Source organism: Lynx rufus, unplaced genomic scaffold (assembly GCF_022079265.1).
Source record: "Lynx rufus isolate CCGP_SWC_20201006 ecotype Redwood Valley unplaced genomic scaffold, mLynRuf1.p SCAF_5, whole genome shotgun sequence".
Taxonomy (NCBI): domain Eukaryota; kingdom Metazoa; phylum Chordata; class Mammalia; order Carnivora; family Felidae; genus Lynx; species Lynx rufus.
In genome coordinates, this window is record NW_025814867.1 from 103,568,610 (window position 1) to 103,587,806 (window position 19,197).

Here is a 19,197-nt window from a genome sequence, read left to right on the forward strand (position 1 = left end):
TGTTGGCCAGTAGTGTTGCAGGATTCTTTGCCTCAAAACCCAGGGTTTGTTGTCTCACTGCTTTGAAGAATAAACAGATAGACACAAAATGAGCAACAGGCAAAAGTTCATTAGAGTATAAGACCAGAGAAGAATAGTAGGAAAGCTTTCTTTACAGAGAGGGGGAATTTGAAAGAGAATACCCAAGACTATAGACAAGGGTCCTTGTTTTATAAGGTTTTGGATAGCCCTCCTTTCCTCCCTGTTACCTCTCAGGTCCCACCTTTATTGGCCTGATAGCTCTGGGTGGTCCATTCCTTATTGGCTCATTTACATTGTATGAGGGGTGGCCCATAGCCATATTTAGGCCTTTTGTCAAATTCCTGAGGGGAACCTGAGGGGGAGTGGGTGGTGTCTGTTACATTCTTAAGGGGAACCTTACACCTGAGGGGATTTGCCGTGGTCAGACACTCCTAACATTGTTACAAAATAGGTGTGTTTCCCTACCCAGGGACCTCAGGTCCTATTCTTTCCCTCTCTGCCTACTCAATCCTATTTTTTCCTATCATATATAGTTTTGTGTCCCCTCTGCTCCCAGACACTCATCTCTGTGGGATACTCACATTGTTACTCCTGTACTCTCTAATGCTGAACACTAGTCTGGATGACTTCTCCCCGTTGTCACCGTAATCTGGCTACAGTACTCCCTCTTCCTGGATGCCCCTAGAAGACTGGAAACCCTTCCTCCGCTCCTGTCAAGGCATCTAGTGTTCACAACTGGATGTTTCTCAGTCTGACCCATTCTACCACCTGCCACAATCAGGACTTTGTGGTTCAGGGGTGCATTATGGATTTTCATGGGCCCCAGGCACTTTTGTCTTTGTGGGTGTCTTCCTTCACAAAAAGTATTAAAAATAGGGTTTTGCAACTGCATTGGCATAAAGACTAATTAATATAACCCAGGATGGATTCATTATTGTATATCATTAATATTATATTTATGTTTTCATTCTGATTTTTAAAAATTTGTTAATGTTTATTTATTTTTGAGAGAGAGAGCATGACTAGGGGAGGGGCAGAGAAAGAGGGAGACATCTGAAGCAGGCTCCAGGCTCTGAGCTGTCAGCACAGAGCCCAACGTGGGGCCTGAACTCAGGAACCATGAGATCATGACCTGAGCTGAAGTCGGACACTTAACTGACTGAGCCACCCAGGTGCTCCTTCATTCTGATTTTAAACAAAATTATTATTCAGCTACCTTTGTGGGTCCCTGAAAGCATCATGGACGATACACACTGTGCTTCCTGTGCCTGGCAGGTAAGTTGGCCTCGCTACAGTGAGATGTTCTTGAGTCCAGCTTTGTCATACACTTGAGACATGCAGAGAGAGAGAGGAGGTGTGGACATAGTTAAAAAGATTTAACCCTTCTTAGTTTGTCTATAGTGAATAGTGTCTTGGATTAGTGCCTGGTGCCCCATATCTACCAATTTCTTCCTGCACCTATCTTCTCTACAGAGTGAATCCTTGTAGCTCTCTTTCAGGTCCAAGCCTGTTTTGGTGGATCACTTGAAGAAGGATGGATCTGTCAGAGCTTGGAGAGGCTGCAGCCTTCCTTAGAAGAAGCCAGGCTGAGCTGCTTTTGCTACAGGCCATGGCCTTTGATGGTAAGACTTGTGGTGGCCTCTGTCTTCACTTTATTTTACTGCTTCTGGGTGGCAGCTGAGATACTTGATTGGTTGAGAAGAGTCATCCATCCTGGAACCTAACTTATTTGCTTGGGATGCATTCACCTCTATGGACCTTCGAATGAGTAAGCAAGGAGCCAAGTGGCCTGGGTAGGGATGAATCTGCAAGGAAGAGGAGGACAGCTGGGAGGCAGATCAAGCCCAAGCCCTGCTTACTCCCTTTCTCTTTGTGATAGCACAAACACTCCTGGGGGTGGGCCAGATAAAGCCTTTCTCAGAAACCCCTTAGTATGGGTGAAAACAGACAGGGGCCTGGGACTTTGACCATGGGTAGGGTTGATACATTCCAAGGAAGAAGGAAGGAAAAGCTTTGGGGAAGGCAGGGGAAATGGAAGTTTTCCCTGGCCCTCCTCAGACTTTTCTAATCTTGGAACTTTGTCCTCTGCTTGTCTTCCAGGTCAGCAAGGTCACTCAACCAACACTCAATAAGAGATAATTGGGAGACTTGCTCACCCTGATGAATAATCTCTTGGTAGTTACAGGCAAGGACAAAGGTTAATGAGGATTTACCCTCAAGATAAAGGCTGAGTTCTACATTAAAATCTCTAAATAAATGTCACATTTCGCCCTCCTTTTTTACGTGGCTGGGCTGCATAGTCATCTTCTGAATTTCAGCTAATTAGAGATTTCAAGTCAGATTCACAGTGTGATCTAGCATCAAGCCACCTACATATCTTAATTCCAAAATTATTCAACAATGTAATATAAATACTGACTGAGTGTTGTTCTAGTACCCACAATTAGTCAACATTAGACTTTAAGATGACCAATTACAATTCAAACCAGTTATGTAGGACATTATATTTCCATCATAGACCAGTCCTGGATCAGCTCCCAGTTTCCAGTCATTGGATTTCATTATGATGATTGGATTTTAGAGTAGCTAATTATAATCCATCAAATCAAATACAGTAACAGAACTATCCCTGAGGTCAGAACTGGTCATGCGGAAGCTTATCACAGGTAGTCAGATAATGAAGGACAAGATTGCAGAAGTGCCAAGTGAGAAAATAAAAATTAGGCCAAAACATTAGAGATAATTGGATGATGCATTTAATAGAATTAGCACTGTAAATAATTACTTAAAAATAGCAGTAATTTTTCATTGGCCAAATGGTTTTCCTCATAGAAATGCAGTAGCAGCAAAAAAAGATGACAGTAAGCAAAAGATTTTCATCCTTCTGGGGGAGTAGACAATGGAGTTTGCTTTTTTGAACTCAGGCCAAATGGAAGCAGTGTGATCAGAGCATTTGGCAAGTAGTCTTGTGTTCACATTCCCTGGCCTCGACCCTCTCCAGCTATGTAATTAGAGCAAATCACTTCACTTTACTAAGCCTTTGTTTCCTCATCTGTCAAATAGGATGATGATACTTGGATACTTGCCCTGCCTACCTTCCTCCATGGGGACCTATTGTGACAATAAACATGAAAAACAAACACAATACATTGTTATCTGACCTGGGAAGGAAAACTAGAATTTCTGGGTGTCAGGGAGAAAGTGTGCTTTTAGAGATAAACACAAACACCATTCCAAAGCTAAATGTAGATGATTTTTATGTTAGAACCCATAAACAATCTATTTTGAATGGCTACCAAACTGAAATAGTATTACTACAATCTTAATCAATAGTATAGAAAAAAGACTGGAAAGAAATGCTTCAGATAGATGATAGTGACTATCTCTGAGTTGTTCCATTATAGGTGATATTTTTTTCAGTTTTATTTATTTATTTATTTATTTATTTATTTTTATTTATTTTGGTAATCTCTACACCCAACGTGGGACTTGAACTCATGATCCAAGATCAAGACTCACATGTTCTTCTGACCGAACCCATGGTGCCCCATGGGTGATTAAAAAAATTCTTTATGTTTCTCTACTTTTTCAGTTTTCTCCATTAAACGCACATTGCCTTTATATTAGAAAAGATATTTAGTCATCTAAAAATATGAAACCATATAGACAAACCTCCTGAGTTTACAGATGGGAAAACTAAGGCCCAAAGAGTTGTTACTAGCAAAGCCAAGACTAAAATCCAGGTGGCCTGACTCAAAACCATTGCTGTTTGCATTTCCATCTCTTCAATTATTCATGAATGCAAAAAACTTAAAACTTAAAAATTGAGTTCTTTTACTTTATCTTCAAAAACATCCCTGTTAGGGACTGGCCCTCAGATAGGTAAGGGTTTCCAGAAATTCTCCCTCACCTTTTCCAGGAATGATAAAAGACAGGGTTAACCATGAGGCAGGTGATGAACCTAATCCTGAGAGAAAAATTGAAGGAAAAAAGCTAAGCATATAAGAGACAGGAAGCATGCTGTAATGGAAGAGCTCTGATTTAGGAGGTGGGTGATCGATTTAATTTCTAGAGTCATTATTCTAATGACTGCCACTAATTAGCTATGTGACTATGGACAACTCTCTTGATCTCTTTTCTCAGGTTTTTTTCTAAAATTAAAAGAAAAAAAAGTGGAAATCCTGCCAGGTATATCCATGTTTCTTTCAAGTGATAACATTTGGTGTAAAATGCAGTGCATTTATTTACCTTAAACACACAAAATTTATGCAAAATAGGTACTTTTTGAAAACATGCCTCTTTTCATAGACATAATACAAAGCAAAATCCATTTTTGTAAAAAAGAGACCAAAATAAAAAATATAATGCAAAACCAGCATTTAAAATGCAAACGACAAGTAGAAGCAAATGCAAAATCAGTTTGATAGGAATATAAAAATCTTCTCGCCCAGCAATTCTAGTGGTGAATTGGTTGTAATTAAGGAAACAGGGAAGGGAGAACAGTGAAGACTGGGACAGCAAGAAAGTGTGCAAGAAAATTCTTTGCAGAGACAAACACGGTGGAAGGAAGGGCGAATGCTCCCTCACCTCACCTCACACTGTCCCCAAGTCCTACTGTCCACCTCTGGGGAGAGCCTCTAGTTAGGGCTGCCTGTCCAGCACCAATGAGGCCTCCTAACTTTTGTTTCATGTGTTGGGGTGGTGGTAGTGTTGGAGTTGGCAAGACCCACCCATGCCATAGTTGTAATGGGGCTCCCCCTATTCATGAGTTCGGATTTTCCCTCTTTCAGCCAAATGCTCTCCTCTCCCTTCCCCCCTATCTACTTGAGGATCTGTGACTTGGGACTTCCATGAGCTTCTGGTAAGACTCGTTTTCCCTTAAAAGTAGTTTTCTTATTCATCTTCCCTGGCTATCTGTCTCAGGTGGGAGAGAACCTGAGAAGCATCTAAGTGAGGCCCAAAGAAGCTGTCTCAGGTGTTATAAGAGTGTTTCATTTTACCCGAAGCTTCTTATTGGTTAATCGCATTGTGGAGGGCTGCTTTACTTAGGAGTGGGGCATGGAAGTGAGGAGGCCAAGGAGAGAAAAACAATATATAGTGGGAAACAATATGAAGCTGCTATGCTGTATGGCAAAAATAACCCATATTCTCTTCTCTTAATCCCACATCTCTAATTCTACCATGTAATTTTCATAGCAGGCTTTTATTCCAATATTAAAAATGAGGTCTAAAGAAAGCCAGAAAGACAGAAATGGCCACTAACCTAATTTTCACTTAGTTGTAACCAGACCTTTCTGAGTGAAGTGTTTTGGAGGGGAGCTGGGAAGGGTAAGGCACCAAGACAACCACTCAGGACCTGAGACTATGAGTGAGAGGTAAGCATTAGCATTGGGAAGAATGGCTTATAAGGTGTTGGCCAGTAATTGTGTTGTAGCAAAATGGTCTGTGATGTTCCCAGCCTCAGCTTGCTCAAGTGTTTCTTGTTCCTACAGAGTCAGTGTGCGGGGCTATCTTCAGGATGCGCTTTGATGATTTTATCTAACTCTGCAATTTCCTGTATTGGTGATTCCAAGTCACCAAGCAGAACTAGCAGAAATGAGATCATATCTATCAGTACAAAAGTGCCCAATGTATATTTTGTACAAATACTATGGTTATAATCTTTTTTCTTCCTCTGTAGGAAAAAAGAAATGCTGGATTCGTGATGGCAGAAATGCATATGTTGAGGCTGAGGTTAAAGGGAGTGAAAATGATGGCAAAATAATCGTTGAGACGACAGATGGAAAGGTAAAGGGATCTTTCTTTCATCTCAGGGATAACTAAGTTCTCCATTTAATCAAGTAATTAAATATGTCCTTTCTCTAATAGTTTAATTAGAAACCTAGTGTAGGGGGGGTGCCTTCGTGGCTCAGTTGGTTGAGCATCTTTTGATTTCGACTCAGGTCATGATCCCAGGGTCTTGGGATTGAGCCCCGAGTTGGGATCTGCACTGAGCATGGAGCTTTCTTGGGATTCTCTCTTTCTGTCCCTCCCCCACTTGTGCACGTGTGCTCTCTCAAACAAAACAAAACAAAGCAAAACAAACAAAACAAAACAAAAAAACCTGGGGTAGGAGATGCCCCAGATACACGTTTGGAAATTTCATACATCTTTGAGAAGCTGCTACACTTCCTATCAAAGATTCAATGACAAACACTGAGTAAATCAGAGTAAAACAATTGCCAGGTGGTAAAGATCATGGACCCTAGAATTCACAATTCCACTTCTTTCATCAATATTTCAAGTTTTGTTGTTTTCAAAAGGTGCCCCTTGCAGTGAATAATGACCTAAAGAACTCTGAAGCAAGTTTTGTTCATAGGATTGAGAAAGAGAGGGATAATTTGACTTAGAACAGCACAATGCCAGAGAAGCCAAGAGGTGAGGCATGGTCAATAATGCCAAATATTAGAGAAGGCAATTAAGGCCTTGGGAAGAGTTTCAGAATTAGGAGGTCACTTATGACCTTTGAAAGAGGTTAGTAGGGCAGGTGTTGGGCATAAGCTAGTCTGTAAGGTGTCATGGAGGGCATGTGAAGTAAATGTGTAATGGTCTTCAAACCCTTCTCCCTGTCACCAGGGCAGCAGACAGTCCATTCTCAGGACCTTCACCCACATTACTGAACTCAGGTTACCTGCCATTCCCATGGTGGTGAACTGGGCCCTATTATTGGTCTGACTCGAATGAACAATTCCTGGTAGATTTTATAGATGATTCCTTGCCCATATTGTCTCTAATCGCCTTCCGATTCTGGCTCAACTCCATAACAAACAGATGTAACCATTACCAAGAAAGTTCCTCCTTTTTTGCTCCCTTATCTTTGCATCTGGGCAATTTATAATCTAAAGCATTGCCATTTGAGTTGTAAAATTCTGGAGGCTACTTATAAATTACTATGTATGGTGTCTTAATAGGTCTTTTTGGCAGTATCTGGACCTTAAAAATCCCAGAATAGCTAGATTTTATATGATTAATGTAAGTAAGGGGAAAACTTGGGCATTATCAGCAGGAACATACATTGGTGGCCAGGAAAAAATTGAGAATGTCCTAAATAAGGAAACAGAGGGGTCCTTCAGCCTTGGGACTATCTCTTATTAAAAGAGAGAAAGTAGATTTGAATGTCTCTTTTCCATCATTGTTTATGACAATTTTTTAAAAACAACTTAATTGAGGTATAATTTACATATCATATAGTTCACCTCTTTAAAGTGTGCAATTCAGTTTTTAGTATATTTAAAGAATTATGCAACAATCACTGTAATCTCATTTTAGAATATTTTCATTATCCCCAAAAGAAATCTTGTACCCATTAGCAGTCACTCCCTTTTGTCCCCTCTGATCTATGTTATTTCTCTACAGATATGCCTATTCTGGAATTTCAGATAAATGGGATCATACAACATATGATCTTTTGTGTCTGGCTTCTTTCACTTAGTATAATAGTTTTGGAGTTCATTCATGTTTTAAGATATATCAATACTTTATTCCTTCTTATAGTTGAATAATATTCCATAGTATGGACACACCACATTTGTTCATTCACCAGTTGATAGACATTTAGGTTGTTTACATGTTTTGGCTATTAAGAATAATGCCACCATGAACACACACGTGTAAGTTTTTATGTGGATGTATTAATTTCTCTTGTGTATATACCTACGAGAATTCCTGGGTCATATGGTACCTCCTATATTTGACATTTTGAAGAACTTCCAAAATGTCTTCCAAAGTGGCTGCATCATTTTATATTCCTGCAGCAATACGCAAGGGTTGTAACTTCTCTACATTCTCACTGACACATATTATTATCTCTTAGATTATAGCCATTCTAATGGGTGTGAAGTGGTATTTGAGTGTGATTTTATTTGTATTTCCCTAATGACTAAATGATATTGAGCATCTTTTCACGTGCTGATTGGCCATTTGTGTATCCTTGGAGAAATGTCTAATCAAACCTTTTGCCCATTTTTAATTGGTTTGTTGCTTTTTTTGTTGCATTTTAAGAGTTCTTTATATATTCTGGATACAAGTCCCTTATCAGATATATGATTTGCAAAGATTTTCTCCCAGTTTTGTCTTTTCACTTTCTTGATGGAGTCCAACCCTATTTTATTAGGCTTCCAAATGAGAGGCTTTCTTGTCTGAGCTTATGTTCCAAAACTGTGGCCTTTCCACAGTATTTAAGGTGATTTGTAAATATAATATGGCTATAATTATGATTTTCAAAAGAAATTGTAGGAAGAAGAGCATGAAAGCAATAAGTTAATGATGTAGAGAGAAGAGTCTAAAGGGGTTTGCTTTGTCCTGTTTGTCCTTCCACCATGTGATGATGGTACCATTCGCCCATTCCTACTCTATCTCCCTAGCTCCAGCCTTCTTCCTCCTGATGTTAGAAGTAACCACACTTTTCATAACCATATGAACAGTCTTTGTAATATTAACAGAGGCAACAGAGCCAGTGAGTGTAGAATAATACTTATGGAAGAAAGTTGGCAATGAAAGAAGAGAGAATAATAGAATCGGAGCTAAGGGGAGATATTTAAAGATGCAAGAGAAGCTGGTTATGTTCTACAGAAAAGGAGTCCTTGAAATATGGAAATTAAAAGGATTCAGAACAAAAGGGATTACTGTTGGAACAATGCTGAAGCAGACTTTGGGTAGGAATTTGATCAAGATTATGGAGAATGTGAGAAGAAGCCATCACCACCTGGGATTAAATGGAGTCATCAGTTGATACCAATGTTTTTTAAGCAAAGAAAAGGGCTATAAGAGATGGTGTTAAGAAACTTTGAGAGCAACTCTAGACAAGTCTTTGGTTGCAATACAGCCATTTTCACCAGGAGATCAATATTTATTGAGTACCTACCATGTCACATCACATTATACATCACATTATAATAGATGCTTTAGTAATTATAAAAGAAAACAACATCAAAACTCCTTCTTCAAGTGTTTATAATCTAGATGAGAAATAGTCTAACATAGTTAATTATTAAAACATACACAAGAGTTAGTGTCAGTATAGTACAGGTTGTTTATATGGTAAAAGATTTTTTTAAAAATGAGCTAAGGGAGTGGGGAAAGGTTTGAGGAAGAGGATAGGTCTTGAACAAAGTCTGGAAGGATTCATCTGCCTCCTCAATCCTTCTATCCAAATTCTTCTTCTAAATCTAAACATTAAGAGAGGTTCCAAATCATATGCAATATGATGTGTGTGCTCTCAGAGGCAACCAGTCAGTAAGGAGCCATAGGATTAGAGCTCTGCAAGATAGAATATTTTGATTCAACAAAAACTTTGTTAAACTTCATCTTCAGGCAAGGAGTGATCGTGGGCAGGAGAAATTCCTGTTTCTTTCATTAGGGTGGGTTAAACTTATGTCCCCATCCTCTCATGAGGCATCTTTTTCTCGACTCTTTGAAGATTCTTTGCAATGCATGGCAAAATGAAGGAACATAAAATAGGAAAATACATATTATATTTTTCTCTTCTCTGCAGAATCTGAGTGTCAAGGAGGACGAAGTTCAGCAGATGAATCCCCCAAAGTTTGAAATGATTGAAGATGTGGCAATGCTGATGCATCTCAATGAAGCATCTGTGCTGCATACCCTGAAGAGGCGCTATGACCATTGGATGATCTATGTATGTGTATATGCTTTACTGTGAAATATGTTGGCACTCATATTGGCAGTGTCTCAGCCCTCTTTTGGATAAGCGCTTACCTTGAAATTAAGCATACTCACATGGGGATAATTTTTTAAATGTTTTTATTTATTTTTGAGAGACAGAACATGTATGCAGGGGAGGGGCAGAGAGAGAGGGAGACAGAGGATCTGAAACAGGCTCTGCACTGACAGCAGATAGTAGGTAGAACTGAAGAACTAAGAGATCATGACCTGAGCCGAAGTCAGACGCTTAACTGACTGGGCCACCCAGGTGACTCACATGGGAATAATTCTTGAGGAATGCCCACTGGAAAGGGATCTTATCTTAACATTTCCCCAATTTTAATTTGTCAACATTCATATCCCTTTCCCTAGGTTGTCAAGCTAGAGTAAAGGCATAAGGCTTAGAGCCAAATGCTAGTTTTGTCTGAATGCTAGTTTTTTCACTTACTAGTCTTTAAGTTTCTTAACTTCTTGAGGTCACCTTATCTGTAAAATGGGATAAGAATGCTTGACTCTCCAAGGTAACCTGGAGGATTAAATAAGAGAATGTAAAACAGACAGTGCAGTGCCTGTCACCTAGTTTGGGCTCAGTAAGTGGAATGATTTTTTCATCATCATTAAATTGGTGATGGTTGCTCAAATTCTTTGATTTACTCAGAACCCTTTCAACAGAAGCAGCACTGAGTAGATTGGGCCAAAATGGTGGCATTTGGGATCCATTGCTATAGAAGCCATGAAATGTAGTCAACTTGCTCCTTGGCACTTTGATTTACTACATGACTATATTAGTTCCCCTTGGAAGCTGTAACTACATGACTATATTAGTTTCCTTGGATGCTGTAACAAAATTATTACAAACCAGTTGGCTTAAAACAACAGAAGTTTATTATGTCACAGTTCTAGAGACAAGAAGTCCAAAATCAAATCAAACCAGCAGGGTCATACTCCCTTTGGAGTCTCTAGGGGAGAATCATTCCTTACCCCTTCCAGCTTCTAGTGGCTGCTGGCATTCCTTGTGGCCATACCACTCCAGTCTCTGCCTCTGTCTTCACATCACTGTCTCTTCTGTGTGTCCGTATCTACTCTCTGTGTGTCTTATAAAGACACCAGCCATTGGATTTAAGGCCCACCCACATATCATCTTGAGATCCCTAACTTAATTATACCTACAGAGATCCTTTTTCCAAATAAGATAGCATTCACAGGTTGTGGGGATTAGGATCTGAATGTATCTTTTTAGGGGTCACAATTCAACCGTTATAGTGACTCAGTGACCCAAATGAACTACTCCCCCTCAGTGCCTTAAAAACCAGGTTCCAGATCTTATTGAAACACAAGCCACCTTCTGGCCTCAAATGCCTGATGGCTGCTTAGCCTGCTGATGGCGTGCTCTCTGTCTTCAAAAGGTGTGTGTGTCAGACATGTTAGTAGTTAGCGCATCTCCCTGGGAAGAGGTAACCCCAGGTCCTGCTGCCACTCTAACCTGATTCTATCTCCTCCTGTTATAGTCCCCTCTCTGTAAGAATCTAAAAGCTCTCCTCCTTTTAGTTCCTTTATGAGTAAATATTTCAGCAAATGTTATCTGGCAGTGAGAGAGCTGACAAACCTGGAAGTATTTCTAACCTGTTTTCTGAAATCTTCTCTGATTTTTCCTCAGACATATTCAGGTCTCTTCTGTGTGAGCATAAACCCTTACAAGTGGCTTCCAGTGTATCAGAAAGAAGTCATGGCTGCCTACAAAGGGAAGAGGCGATCAGAAGCTCCCCCTCACATCTTCGCTGTTGCCGATAATGCCTTTCAGGACATGCTTCACAGTAAGTGGCTGCCCTACAAAATGAAAGGTAAAAATATCTGATCTACTTTTTCTCCGTGTCACTAAGAGTCACGTAGGCATTGTGAACAGAGCGTGGCCTTTACAGTTACCTAATCACTTGAAGCCTCTGTTTCTTTTGGATAAAACATGGGCAAAATAGAGCCTGCCTCCTAGGGTTCTGGAGACGATTAGCTCACACGTCAAATTAAGTGAGATAATGCATTGAAAGTGCTCATCCCAGTGGCTGGCCCAGAGTAAGCCCCCTGTAGATGGCAGCTTTTATTACATAAAGCTCCTGCTAGACTTTCTGGCACAAAGAAGTTTCTCTGTAGCTATTGTAGCACCATGCTTCTTAAAAGGCTTAAAATGGCAAAAATGTCAACCATTAGTCAGTTATCATTTGTATTTGGAGCAAGAGAATAGGCCTGAGATTTGTATGTTCTTATGACTGGCATATATAGGGGCAAGGGAAAAATCTGTTTTACTCTGTACTATTTAAATGGTATTTTTTTTTCCAACTGAGAGCAAATCCTTTCCCTTGTGTCTGACTTCAAACTGCAACCAAGGAAATTTTGAATAAGTTTGCCAATACGTAGAAGCTCTGGCAAAAGAACGTTCTGACATTTTCTTTTCTTTTGTAGCTCGAGAGAATCAGTCTGTACTTTTGACGTAAGTGTTTGCCTTGCCTCTTCTTTTTGGCCAGCCGTGAGAGTTTCAGTGGAAACAGACACCTACCTTTCACTGGGAATAAAACATAAATTCACTGTATTTGAATTGTTTGCTCTTTAGATACAGAATACATTCTAGGCAAGAATAAGATACTCAGGAAATTGTCATAACACTTTAGTCAGTGATTACTCTAAATTTGGTACTAGCTAGACTGCTTCCACCATTTTAGTAGATCTTTTAGAACTCCTAGTGCACAAGCTGATTTTAGTCATCTTCTTGTTGGAGAACTCCCTGTCCATATAATCATTTTCAAAGGTCTTTGGACTGGCTAATTGGACAGAGAGAATGAAAGTCCAATGGGTGTGACCACATAACATATAATCTGCTATTATCTGGGCAGTCAGATTGAGCAGACCAAGGTATATTAAGTAGTAGGAACTAAGAGATGGTGAAACTTGGAGGAAAAATGGAAGGAACAACACTTCAGTGATACCACATTGTATGTTAATTTTGATGAGAAGAGCATTGATTGGCCAGGTAAACTGTCAGCATGGTGGCTAAGGGGAGAGGCTAAGACCTAAGAGGCAGTGAAATGCTAAAGTTGTTAGTCTTCCTATGCAATAATGTTGCCACCTCGTGTGTTGGGCTCTCCATTGGCTCTAGTCATCCTGAGAAGAATAACAGTCTCAGAATCTTGCAGCTAGATGGGTAGTTAGTGTTCAGCCTTTTGCAGAGAAGGTAGACTATTTCCTGGAGTTTCATACAGATAAAGGCAGACCTTGATCTTATGATGCTTTGAGTGATGAAGCTATCACCACTGTGTTTTCTTCCCACATTACAAAGTTAGCTGGTTATCAAAGGTAAAAGGGAAGTCTAAAACCCAACTGCCAGGTGGAATGATTGGTAGGCCCTCTTCTTAGGGAGGGGGTTGGACCTAGCCATCTGATAGCCTCAATATGTAAAAATCCCTTGAACAGTTGGTAATGAGGAGACCAGTCTTTAATTAATAGAGGTGCTCTTCAGCTCTTTGTTAGCAGGACCATGAGGAACAGGCTTCTGGTTTTTATAAAATCTTTAATCTTTCTGTACTGAGTTTTGATTTTTGTTCGTGCTGTTTTTAGAGCCTGAGATAGTCCTTCCCCTTCTCCCAACCAATTAAATATCTACATCTCTTTAAAGTTTTCTCTTAAGTTCCATTTTTTCCATAGAAATTTCCCTTCTTGGGAAAAATTTATTTAACTTTCACTTCATTTGTATTCTGAACCAGTTAACTGTGTCATTGAATTTTCAATCACAGAGGAGAATCTGGTGCTGGAAAGACTGTGAACACCAAACATATTATCCAGTATTTTGCCACCATAGGAACCATGGGTGAATCTAGGGAAAAGCTGGTAAGTGTTCATATATCTTGGCAGGAAAGATGAAGTGGTCCTATCTGCTGATCATGGAAGCTCTGCCTTGATTACTTTTGGGGAGAAAAGAGGAGACAAGAACCACAGAACAATTAGAAAATTTTAGAAAAGTCTTTTTCCCCCATCTTTGCCTCTTGAGAGGATTATTAAGTGCTTCAAACCAATAACTCCCAAATATAAAATTACATAATTTGTTTTAGACTTGCTTCAAGGGTTTAGTCTTTGTTGATTGAACCCTCTGAGAATTACTTTTAAGATCTAAACCATCTTCCCTAAAGGCTAGGGTCATCAGTGCCTTGAATGGCTACTTTTGATATTTCTGAATTCCTTTAGCTATCATGAAATGTCAAACTCCCACAGATATGCACCAGTAAAAGTCTGCTTCCTTCACCACTATCCCCTGGATCAGATCTCAAATGCCTGGTGGACATACCCTCAACTTTAATCATATTCCAGGTTCTATTTACCTTCCCTCTCTATTTAATTAATTTTATCTTTGGTGGTTTTTAATTTAGCTTATTTTGTTAAGCTCCATTAACATGTTGATGAGTTTCATAATAATTTGAGAGTAACTAGACCATGAGAATCGGTATGCAAAATAAAATTAGATAATTCTGAGTGGGACTCAAAATCAATGAGTTATTGAGCTGTTAGAGCCTCTTATCTTTCTATGTCTGGCATTGTTATTTTGCCTTTTCAATTCAATCCTGGATCCATCCTGCTGTTTTGCAAATAAGAAGTATATCAAAATAACAAACTGGTCCAATTTTCAAACCATAAAAAGTTTCTTTACCAACCCCCACATTTCTGAATTTGATTGATTTCTTTAGGTGTCATTGAACTCTGTTATTCACTAGATATTACTTCATTTTTGTGTGCATTTTAGATTGTTTGGTGTGAGTTTGTTTGGTGGAGCCATTGAGCCTTATGATAATATATAACACATTACATAATACATAACACTTCTACGAAAATCTTTGCTTAAATAGCCCCTTACTTATTTAAAGGATAGTAGACCCATAATACTTAGAAGCGACATAGTATTTATAAATTTATAAATGCCTAAATACTATAAACTACATGGTTGGTTACATAGTTAACATACATTGTTAACAGGACCATAAGAAATAGGTTTCTGGTTTTTATAAAATCTTTAATCTTTCTGTACTGAGTTTTGATTTTTGTTCGTGCTGTTATTTCTAGCCTAAGATAGTCCTTCCCCTTCTCCTAACCAATTAAATATCTATATCTCTTTATGTCACAAGTCACTGCTTGACATGGACTGCTAGATTACTTAGGAATAGTAGCAAGGTAAAAATTAATTTAATAATGCCAAGATTCTGTTCTGTTATCTTAGGATAAATTCCCAGGTGTGAGAATTAGATGGGAAGAGATGGAGATTAACAATGGGGAAAATATAAGGAATGAAACTTACTTGGAAATAGGATATAGATCTCTATGTTCTTTTCCCACTTAGGCCAATGCCAACCAAAAGAGAAGCATTTCAAATAAATGAGCTCCCACATATATTCACAGAGGCATTGTATATTAATACATTTTCTCATACATCTATTTTTCTGAGTTCCCATCTCAAAGTAACATTGTATTACCAAATCTGGAAATGGTTTTTAGCTACTGGTTATCAAAACAAGAATTGGGTCTGGCCTAGGAATGGAGGGTTTATCACATTACAGAATTTTGCTGAAAATTTTATCTGTTTTATTTCTCATACCTGCATCTCAGGGGACTTTAGAAGATCAAATCCGTGAAGTGAATCCTATCTTGGAAGCATTTGGAAACGCCAAAACCATTAGAAATGACAACTCCTCTCGTTTTGTAAGTAGCATGATTAAGCATCATATCAGAGTCTTTAATTTTGAAACAAATGATAAAATTCATGTCTTAGCACATAGGTGTAAAAAAATTTCTGGAACACCAAAGAGGTCTTTGATTAAAGTTTATAATATTGTTAAAGTCTTCGAAAAAGAAAGAGATCAGTTTCATCATTAAGAAATTAAAACTACATACAAATGTGCAACCTGAGGAGCTTCTATTTGGTCAGTTTCAGGAAGAAAATATTTAATAATTTCAAATTCCTTTCCACTCCCAGTAAGGAAGCTTACCCAGCAAATTCCAATGATGCTTTATATTTTATTACATTTTACAGATTTGAAAGTACTTTCTCTTTCATAATTTCCTATACTCCTTATAACAAATCGATTTAGTAAGCACTTCCTAATTCACTTAGTATAATTATTGTTTCTACTCTTGCCTATGGCTCCCCTACCTCTGTATATTTTCCGTGGGGAATTTTTTTGTTGGGAGACAACATTTTTTAAAATAGCTTTTGATAGCTTGCAGCCCCAGGATAGAGAAAGAATTTGGGTTTCCAACCCTAGTTTCACAAATCCATTTTATGCCAAAAATGAGTGGCAGGGAGCCACTCTATAATTTACAAGGAAATTTGCAGAAGGCTTCCTGTTTGAATCTTTGGGCACAATTACATAACACCTCATGCTGATTTGGCTAGTTTCCATCCAGGGCCTTAGCACTACCCTGCCTGTGCTTACATCTGCTTGTAATGTCTGGCTGCATAGCAGGTGCTAATATCGGTCCATAAAACAACTGCTAGATTTGGGATTGATTAGAATGTGAGAGCGTTTTCTGCTGAAATGTGAAAAAAAGCTGGAAAAGAAGAGGGGAAAAGGAAGGAACAGAGGGAAACAGAGGGAAAGGAAAAGAAGATAAAAGAACATAAGACAGGAAAAAGTAAAAGAAAAGGAAGAAAGGAAAAAACAACAAGTAGAAATAAGGATAAATGAGAAGGAAAGAAAGCAATTGAAAAAGAACAAGAGGGGTGCCTGGGTGGTTCACTTGGTTAAGCATCTGACTCTTGATTTTGGCTTGGGTCATGATCTCACTGTTGTGAGATCAAGCCCTGAGTCAGGCTCTGCACTGATAGTGTGCAGCTGGCTTGGGATTCTCTCTCTCTCTTCTCTGTCTCTCTCTCCCTCTCTCCCCATGCTGGTGCTTGCTCTCTCTATCTCTCAAAATAAATAAACATTTAAGGAAAAAAAAAGAAAAGGAACAAGAGTGAGAAAAAAGTTGGAAGGATAGAAGAAAAAATAGAGAAGCAAAATCTACAAAGATGGATGAATGGAAGGTAGAAGGAAAGGAAGGGAGAAGGAAAAAGGAAAGAGAAAAAGGGGTCCAAAAATCAAGAAACTCAGGTTAAATGATTTCAATTAATACTGTGTATATATGTATGTATACATAAATGTATGTGTATAAATCCACATATATGTGTATACTTTTGTGCGTGTGTGTGTGTGTGTGTGTGGTTCCCATTGCCCGACATTTGTTAACTTAGTGGCTCAATCCCAGTGCTTGTAGCCACTCTCCTTCCCTTGCCCAGCTGCTATCCTGCTCTGACTCCCTCTTTAAATGGATGACCTCCACCAGCTGGCCTTCTGCCCGGCACTATCATCCCCATCCTGCAAGATCTAGCTGCCACTGATGCTTCATCTTATTTTTTTTATTATTATTTTTAATGTTTATTTATTTGTGGGAAATAGAGACAGCGCACGAGGGGGAGAGGGGCAAAGAGAGAGGGAGACACAGAATCTGAAGCAGGCTCCAGGCTCTGGGCTCCACAGAGCCCGACGCAGACTCCAACCCATGAGCAGTGAGATCATGACCTGAGCCCAAGTAGGATACTTAACTGACTGAGCCACCCAGGCATCCCCCACTGAGTGTCTCCTTAGCTGCTTGTGGCTTCTGACATCGGATCTGTCACCTCTGGGCAGCCTTTCTGTCCCATTGGATCCTGTCCTATGGCTTTTCATGAGAAGAAAGGAAGGAGCCCCAACTGTTATTTATGCCAAAGTAGTATTTTTAAAACATAAATGTGATCACATCATTTTTCTGCTTAAAATCTCCCAGTATCTTCTGAGCACACATAAAATTAAATCTTACTCCTTCCTCTGGCCCACATAGCTTACTGATATGGTGCCTGGTGACTGTATACCTCTCAGACTCCTTTTACTCACTGAACTCCTGCACAACTGACTTTTCTTCTTGATTCAAGACTCACCAAATGTTCCTGTGTTAATGCCATTGCATTAGCTGCTTACACTTAGAATCTAGAAGAGTAAGGACCACACCTATTTTTCTAACATGGTATGTCCATGGCCTAGCAGGTCTCCTGGGTCATAGTAGGTGCTCAACAAATGTTTGCTGAATAAATGAAAGAGTTCGCTGCATGGAGAATAGTTTTCTCATTTTCAGATAAGAACACTGAGGCCCAGAGATGATTCAAGAACACCCACAAAAATACACAGCTAGAAGTCGGCAGATCTGAGACTAGAATCCAGGACCACTGCCAATCCTGGTGTCATTCTGGCTTGCTCCTAGCATTAACTGGTGTCATCTCAGACCCATGTTGCATTTTTCTTTTAACTTTGGGGAAGTAGTCAGTTTGAGAGGAATGTGTGTAATAAAGCCATTGCAACTGTTTGGAATGTTTCAGTAGGAGACCGTGTTTTGTGTCCACCTAGGGCAAATTCATCAGGATGCACTTTTGTGCCAGAGGCAAGCTGTCATCTGCAGACATCGATATTTGTGAGTAGCCACTATACTATTTGATTACTTTTCTTCTAAGTTTTGCAAGAACACCTAAGTATGAATCTTTATCCTTTTCTCATCCTGCAGATTTGTTTGAAAAATCCCGAGTGATTTTCCAGCAGCCTGGAGAGAGAAACTACCACATATTCTATCAAATTCTGTCTGGAAAAAAAGAACTTCATGGTGAGTGCATTATTCTGGAGCTTAGGGACATACTAAAACAAAAGACAGAAGTCAGATTACAGACCTGGGAAAGGATTGCTTAAAAAGTCTCTTAGCCTCTTTAGAACTCAGTTTATTCATCCTATAAGGTAAATAATTATTAAGCCAATCATAAAACCAATGTTCTATACTTTTCTATGGCTAGAGAGTAAATGTTAGCCCTTTCCCCCCCTATTTAGTAGTGTTTGGAAGTGAGTAAGATGCCCAGCAGGCATAAATGAATGTGTGCGTGCGTGCGTGTGTGTGTGTGTGTGTGTGTGTGTACACACACGTGCATGAGAGAGAGAGAGAGAGAGAGAGAGAGAGAGAGAGAGAGAGATGTGTGTAAGTAAAATATTAAATAATTTAAGGCCTTCAATGATTAGAAGATTAGAACCACATGAGTGGTATAGACAGGAGGCCAGAAGTGGGAGTCACCACTATGTTGCATAGTGGACAATGGGAGTTTTATAAAGAAAGGAGGCTTTGGGTTGGAATATAAAGGATGGGAAGGGGATTTAACCAGAGTGAGTGTAGGATATTTCTTATGGGAGGAACAGTGGGTACAGTGACAGGAAAGGGTAGGGCAAGACAGGAAAGGGTAGGGCAAGTTGACTGAAGGAAAGGATCTGATATAGGAATAGTGGAGATTTTATTCTGATGGTTTCTGAACTCAAGGAGTTGGGAGGGCGTGTGTATGTGCATGCATCTACATGTGTGTTACAGGGGGAGGGTAATAGGAGGTCATAATTTGTT

The 19,197-nt window shown here is 39.3% G+C and overlaps 1 protein-coding gene across 1 annotated transcript in view; it reads left to right on the top strand.

Moving 5' to 3' along the window:
• The first annotated feature begins 1,555 nt into the window (after nt 1–1,555).
• Nucleotides 1,556–19,197, top strand: part of MYH15 (myosin heavy chain 15) — a 152,650-nt gene continuing 135,008 nt past the window's right edge. The window contains exons 1-10 of the mRNA XM_047100446.1: nt 1,556–1,643; nt 5,702–5,808; nt 9,554–9,697; nt 11,381–11,537; nt 12,178–12,205; nt 13,503–13,596; nt 14,975–14,989; nt 15,361–15,453; nt 18,174–18,237; nt 18,328–18,423. Coding sequence (XP_046956402.1) covers nt 1,556–1,643; nt 5,702–5,808; nt 9,554–9,697; nt 11,381–11,537; nt 12,178–12,205; nt 13,503–13,596; nt 14,975–14,989; nt 15,361–15,453; nt 18,174–18,237; nt 18,328–18,423 — 886 coding nt within the window. The remainder of the gene's footprint in view (nt 1,644–5,701; nt 5,809–9,553; nt 9,698–11,380; nt 11,538–12,177; nt 12,206–13,502; nt 13,597–14,974; nt 14,990–15,360; nt 15,454–18,173; nt 18,238–18,327; nt 18,424–19,197) is intronic.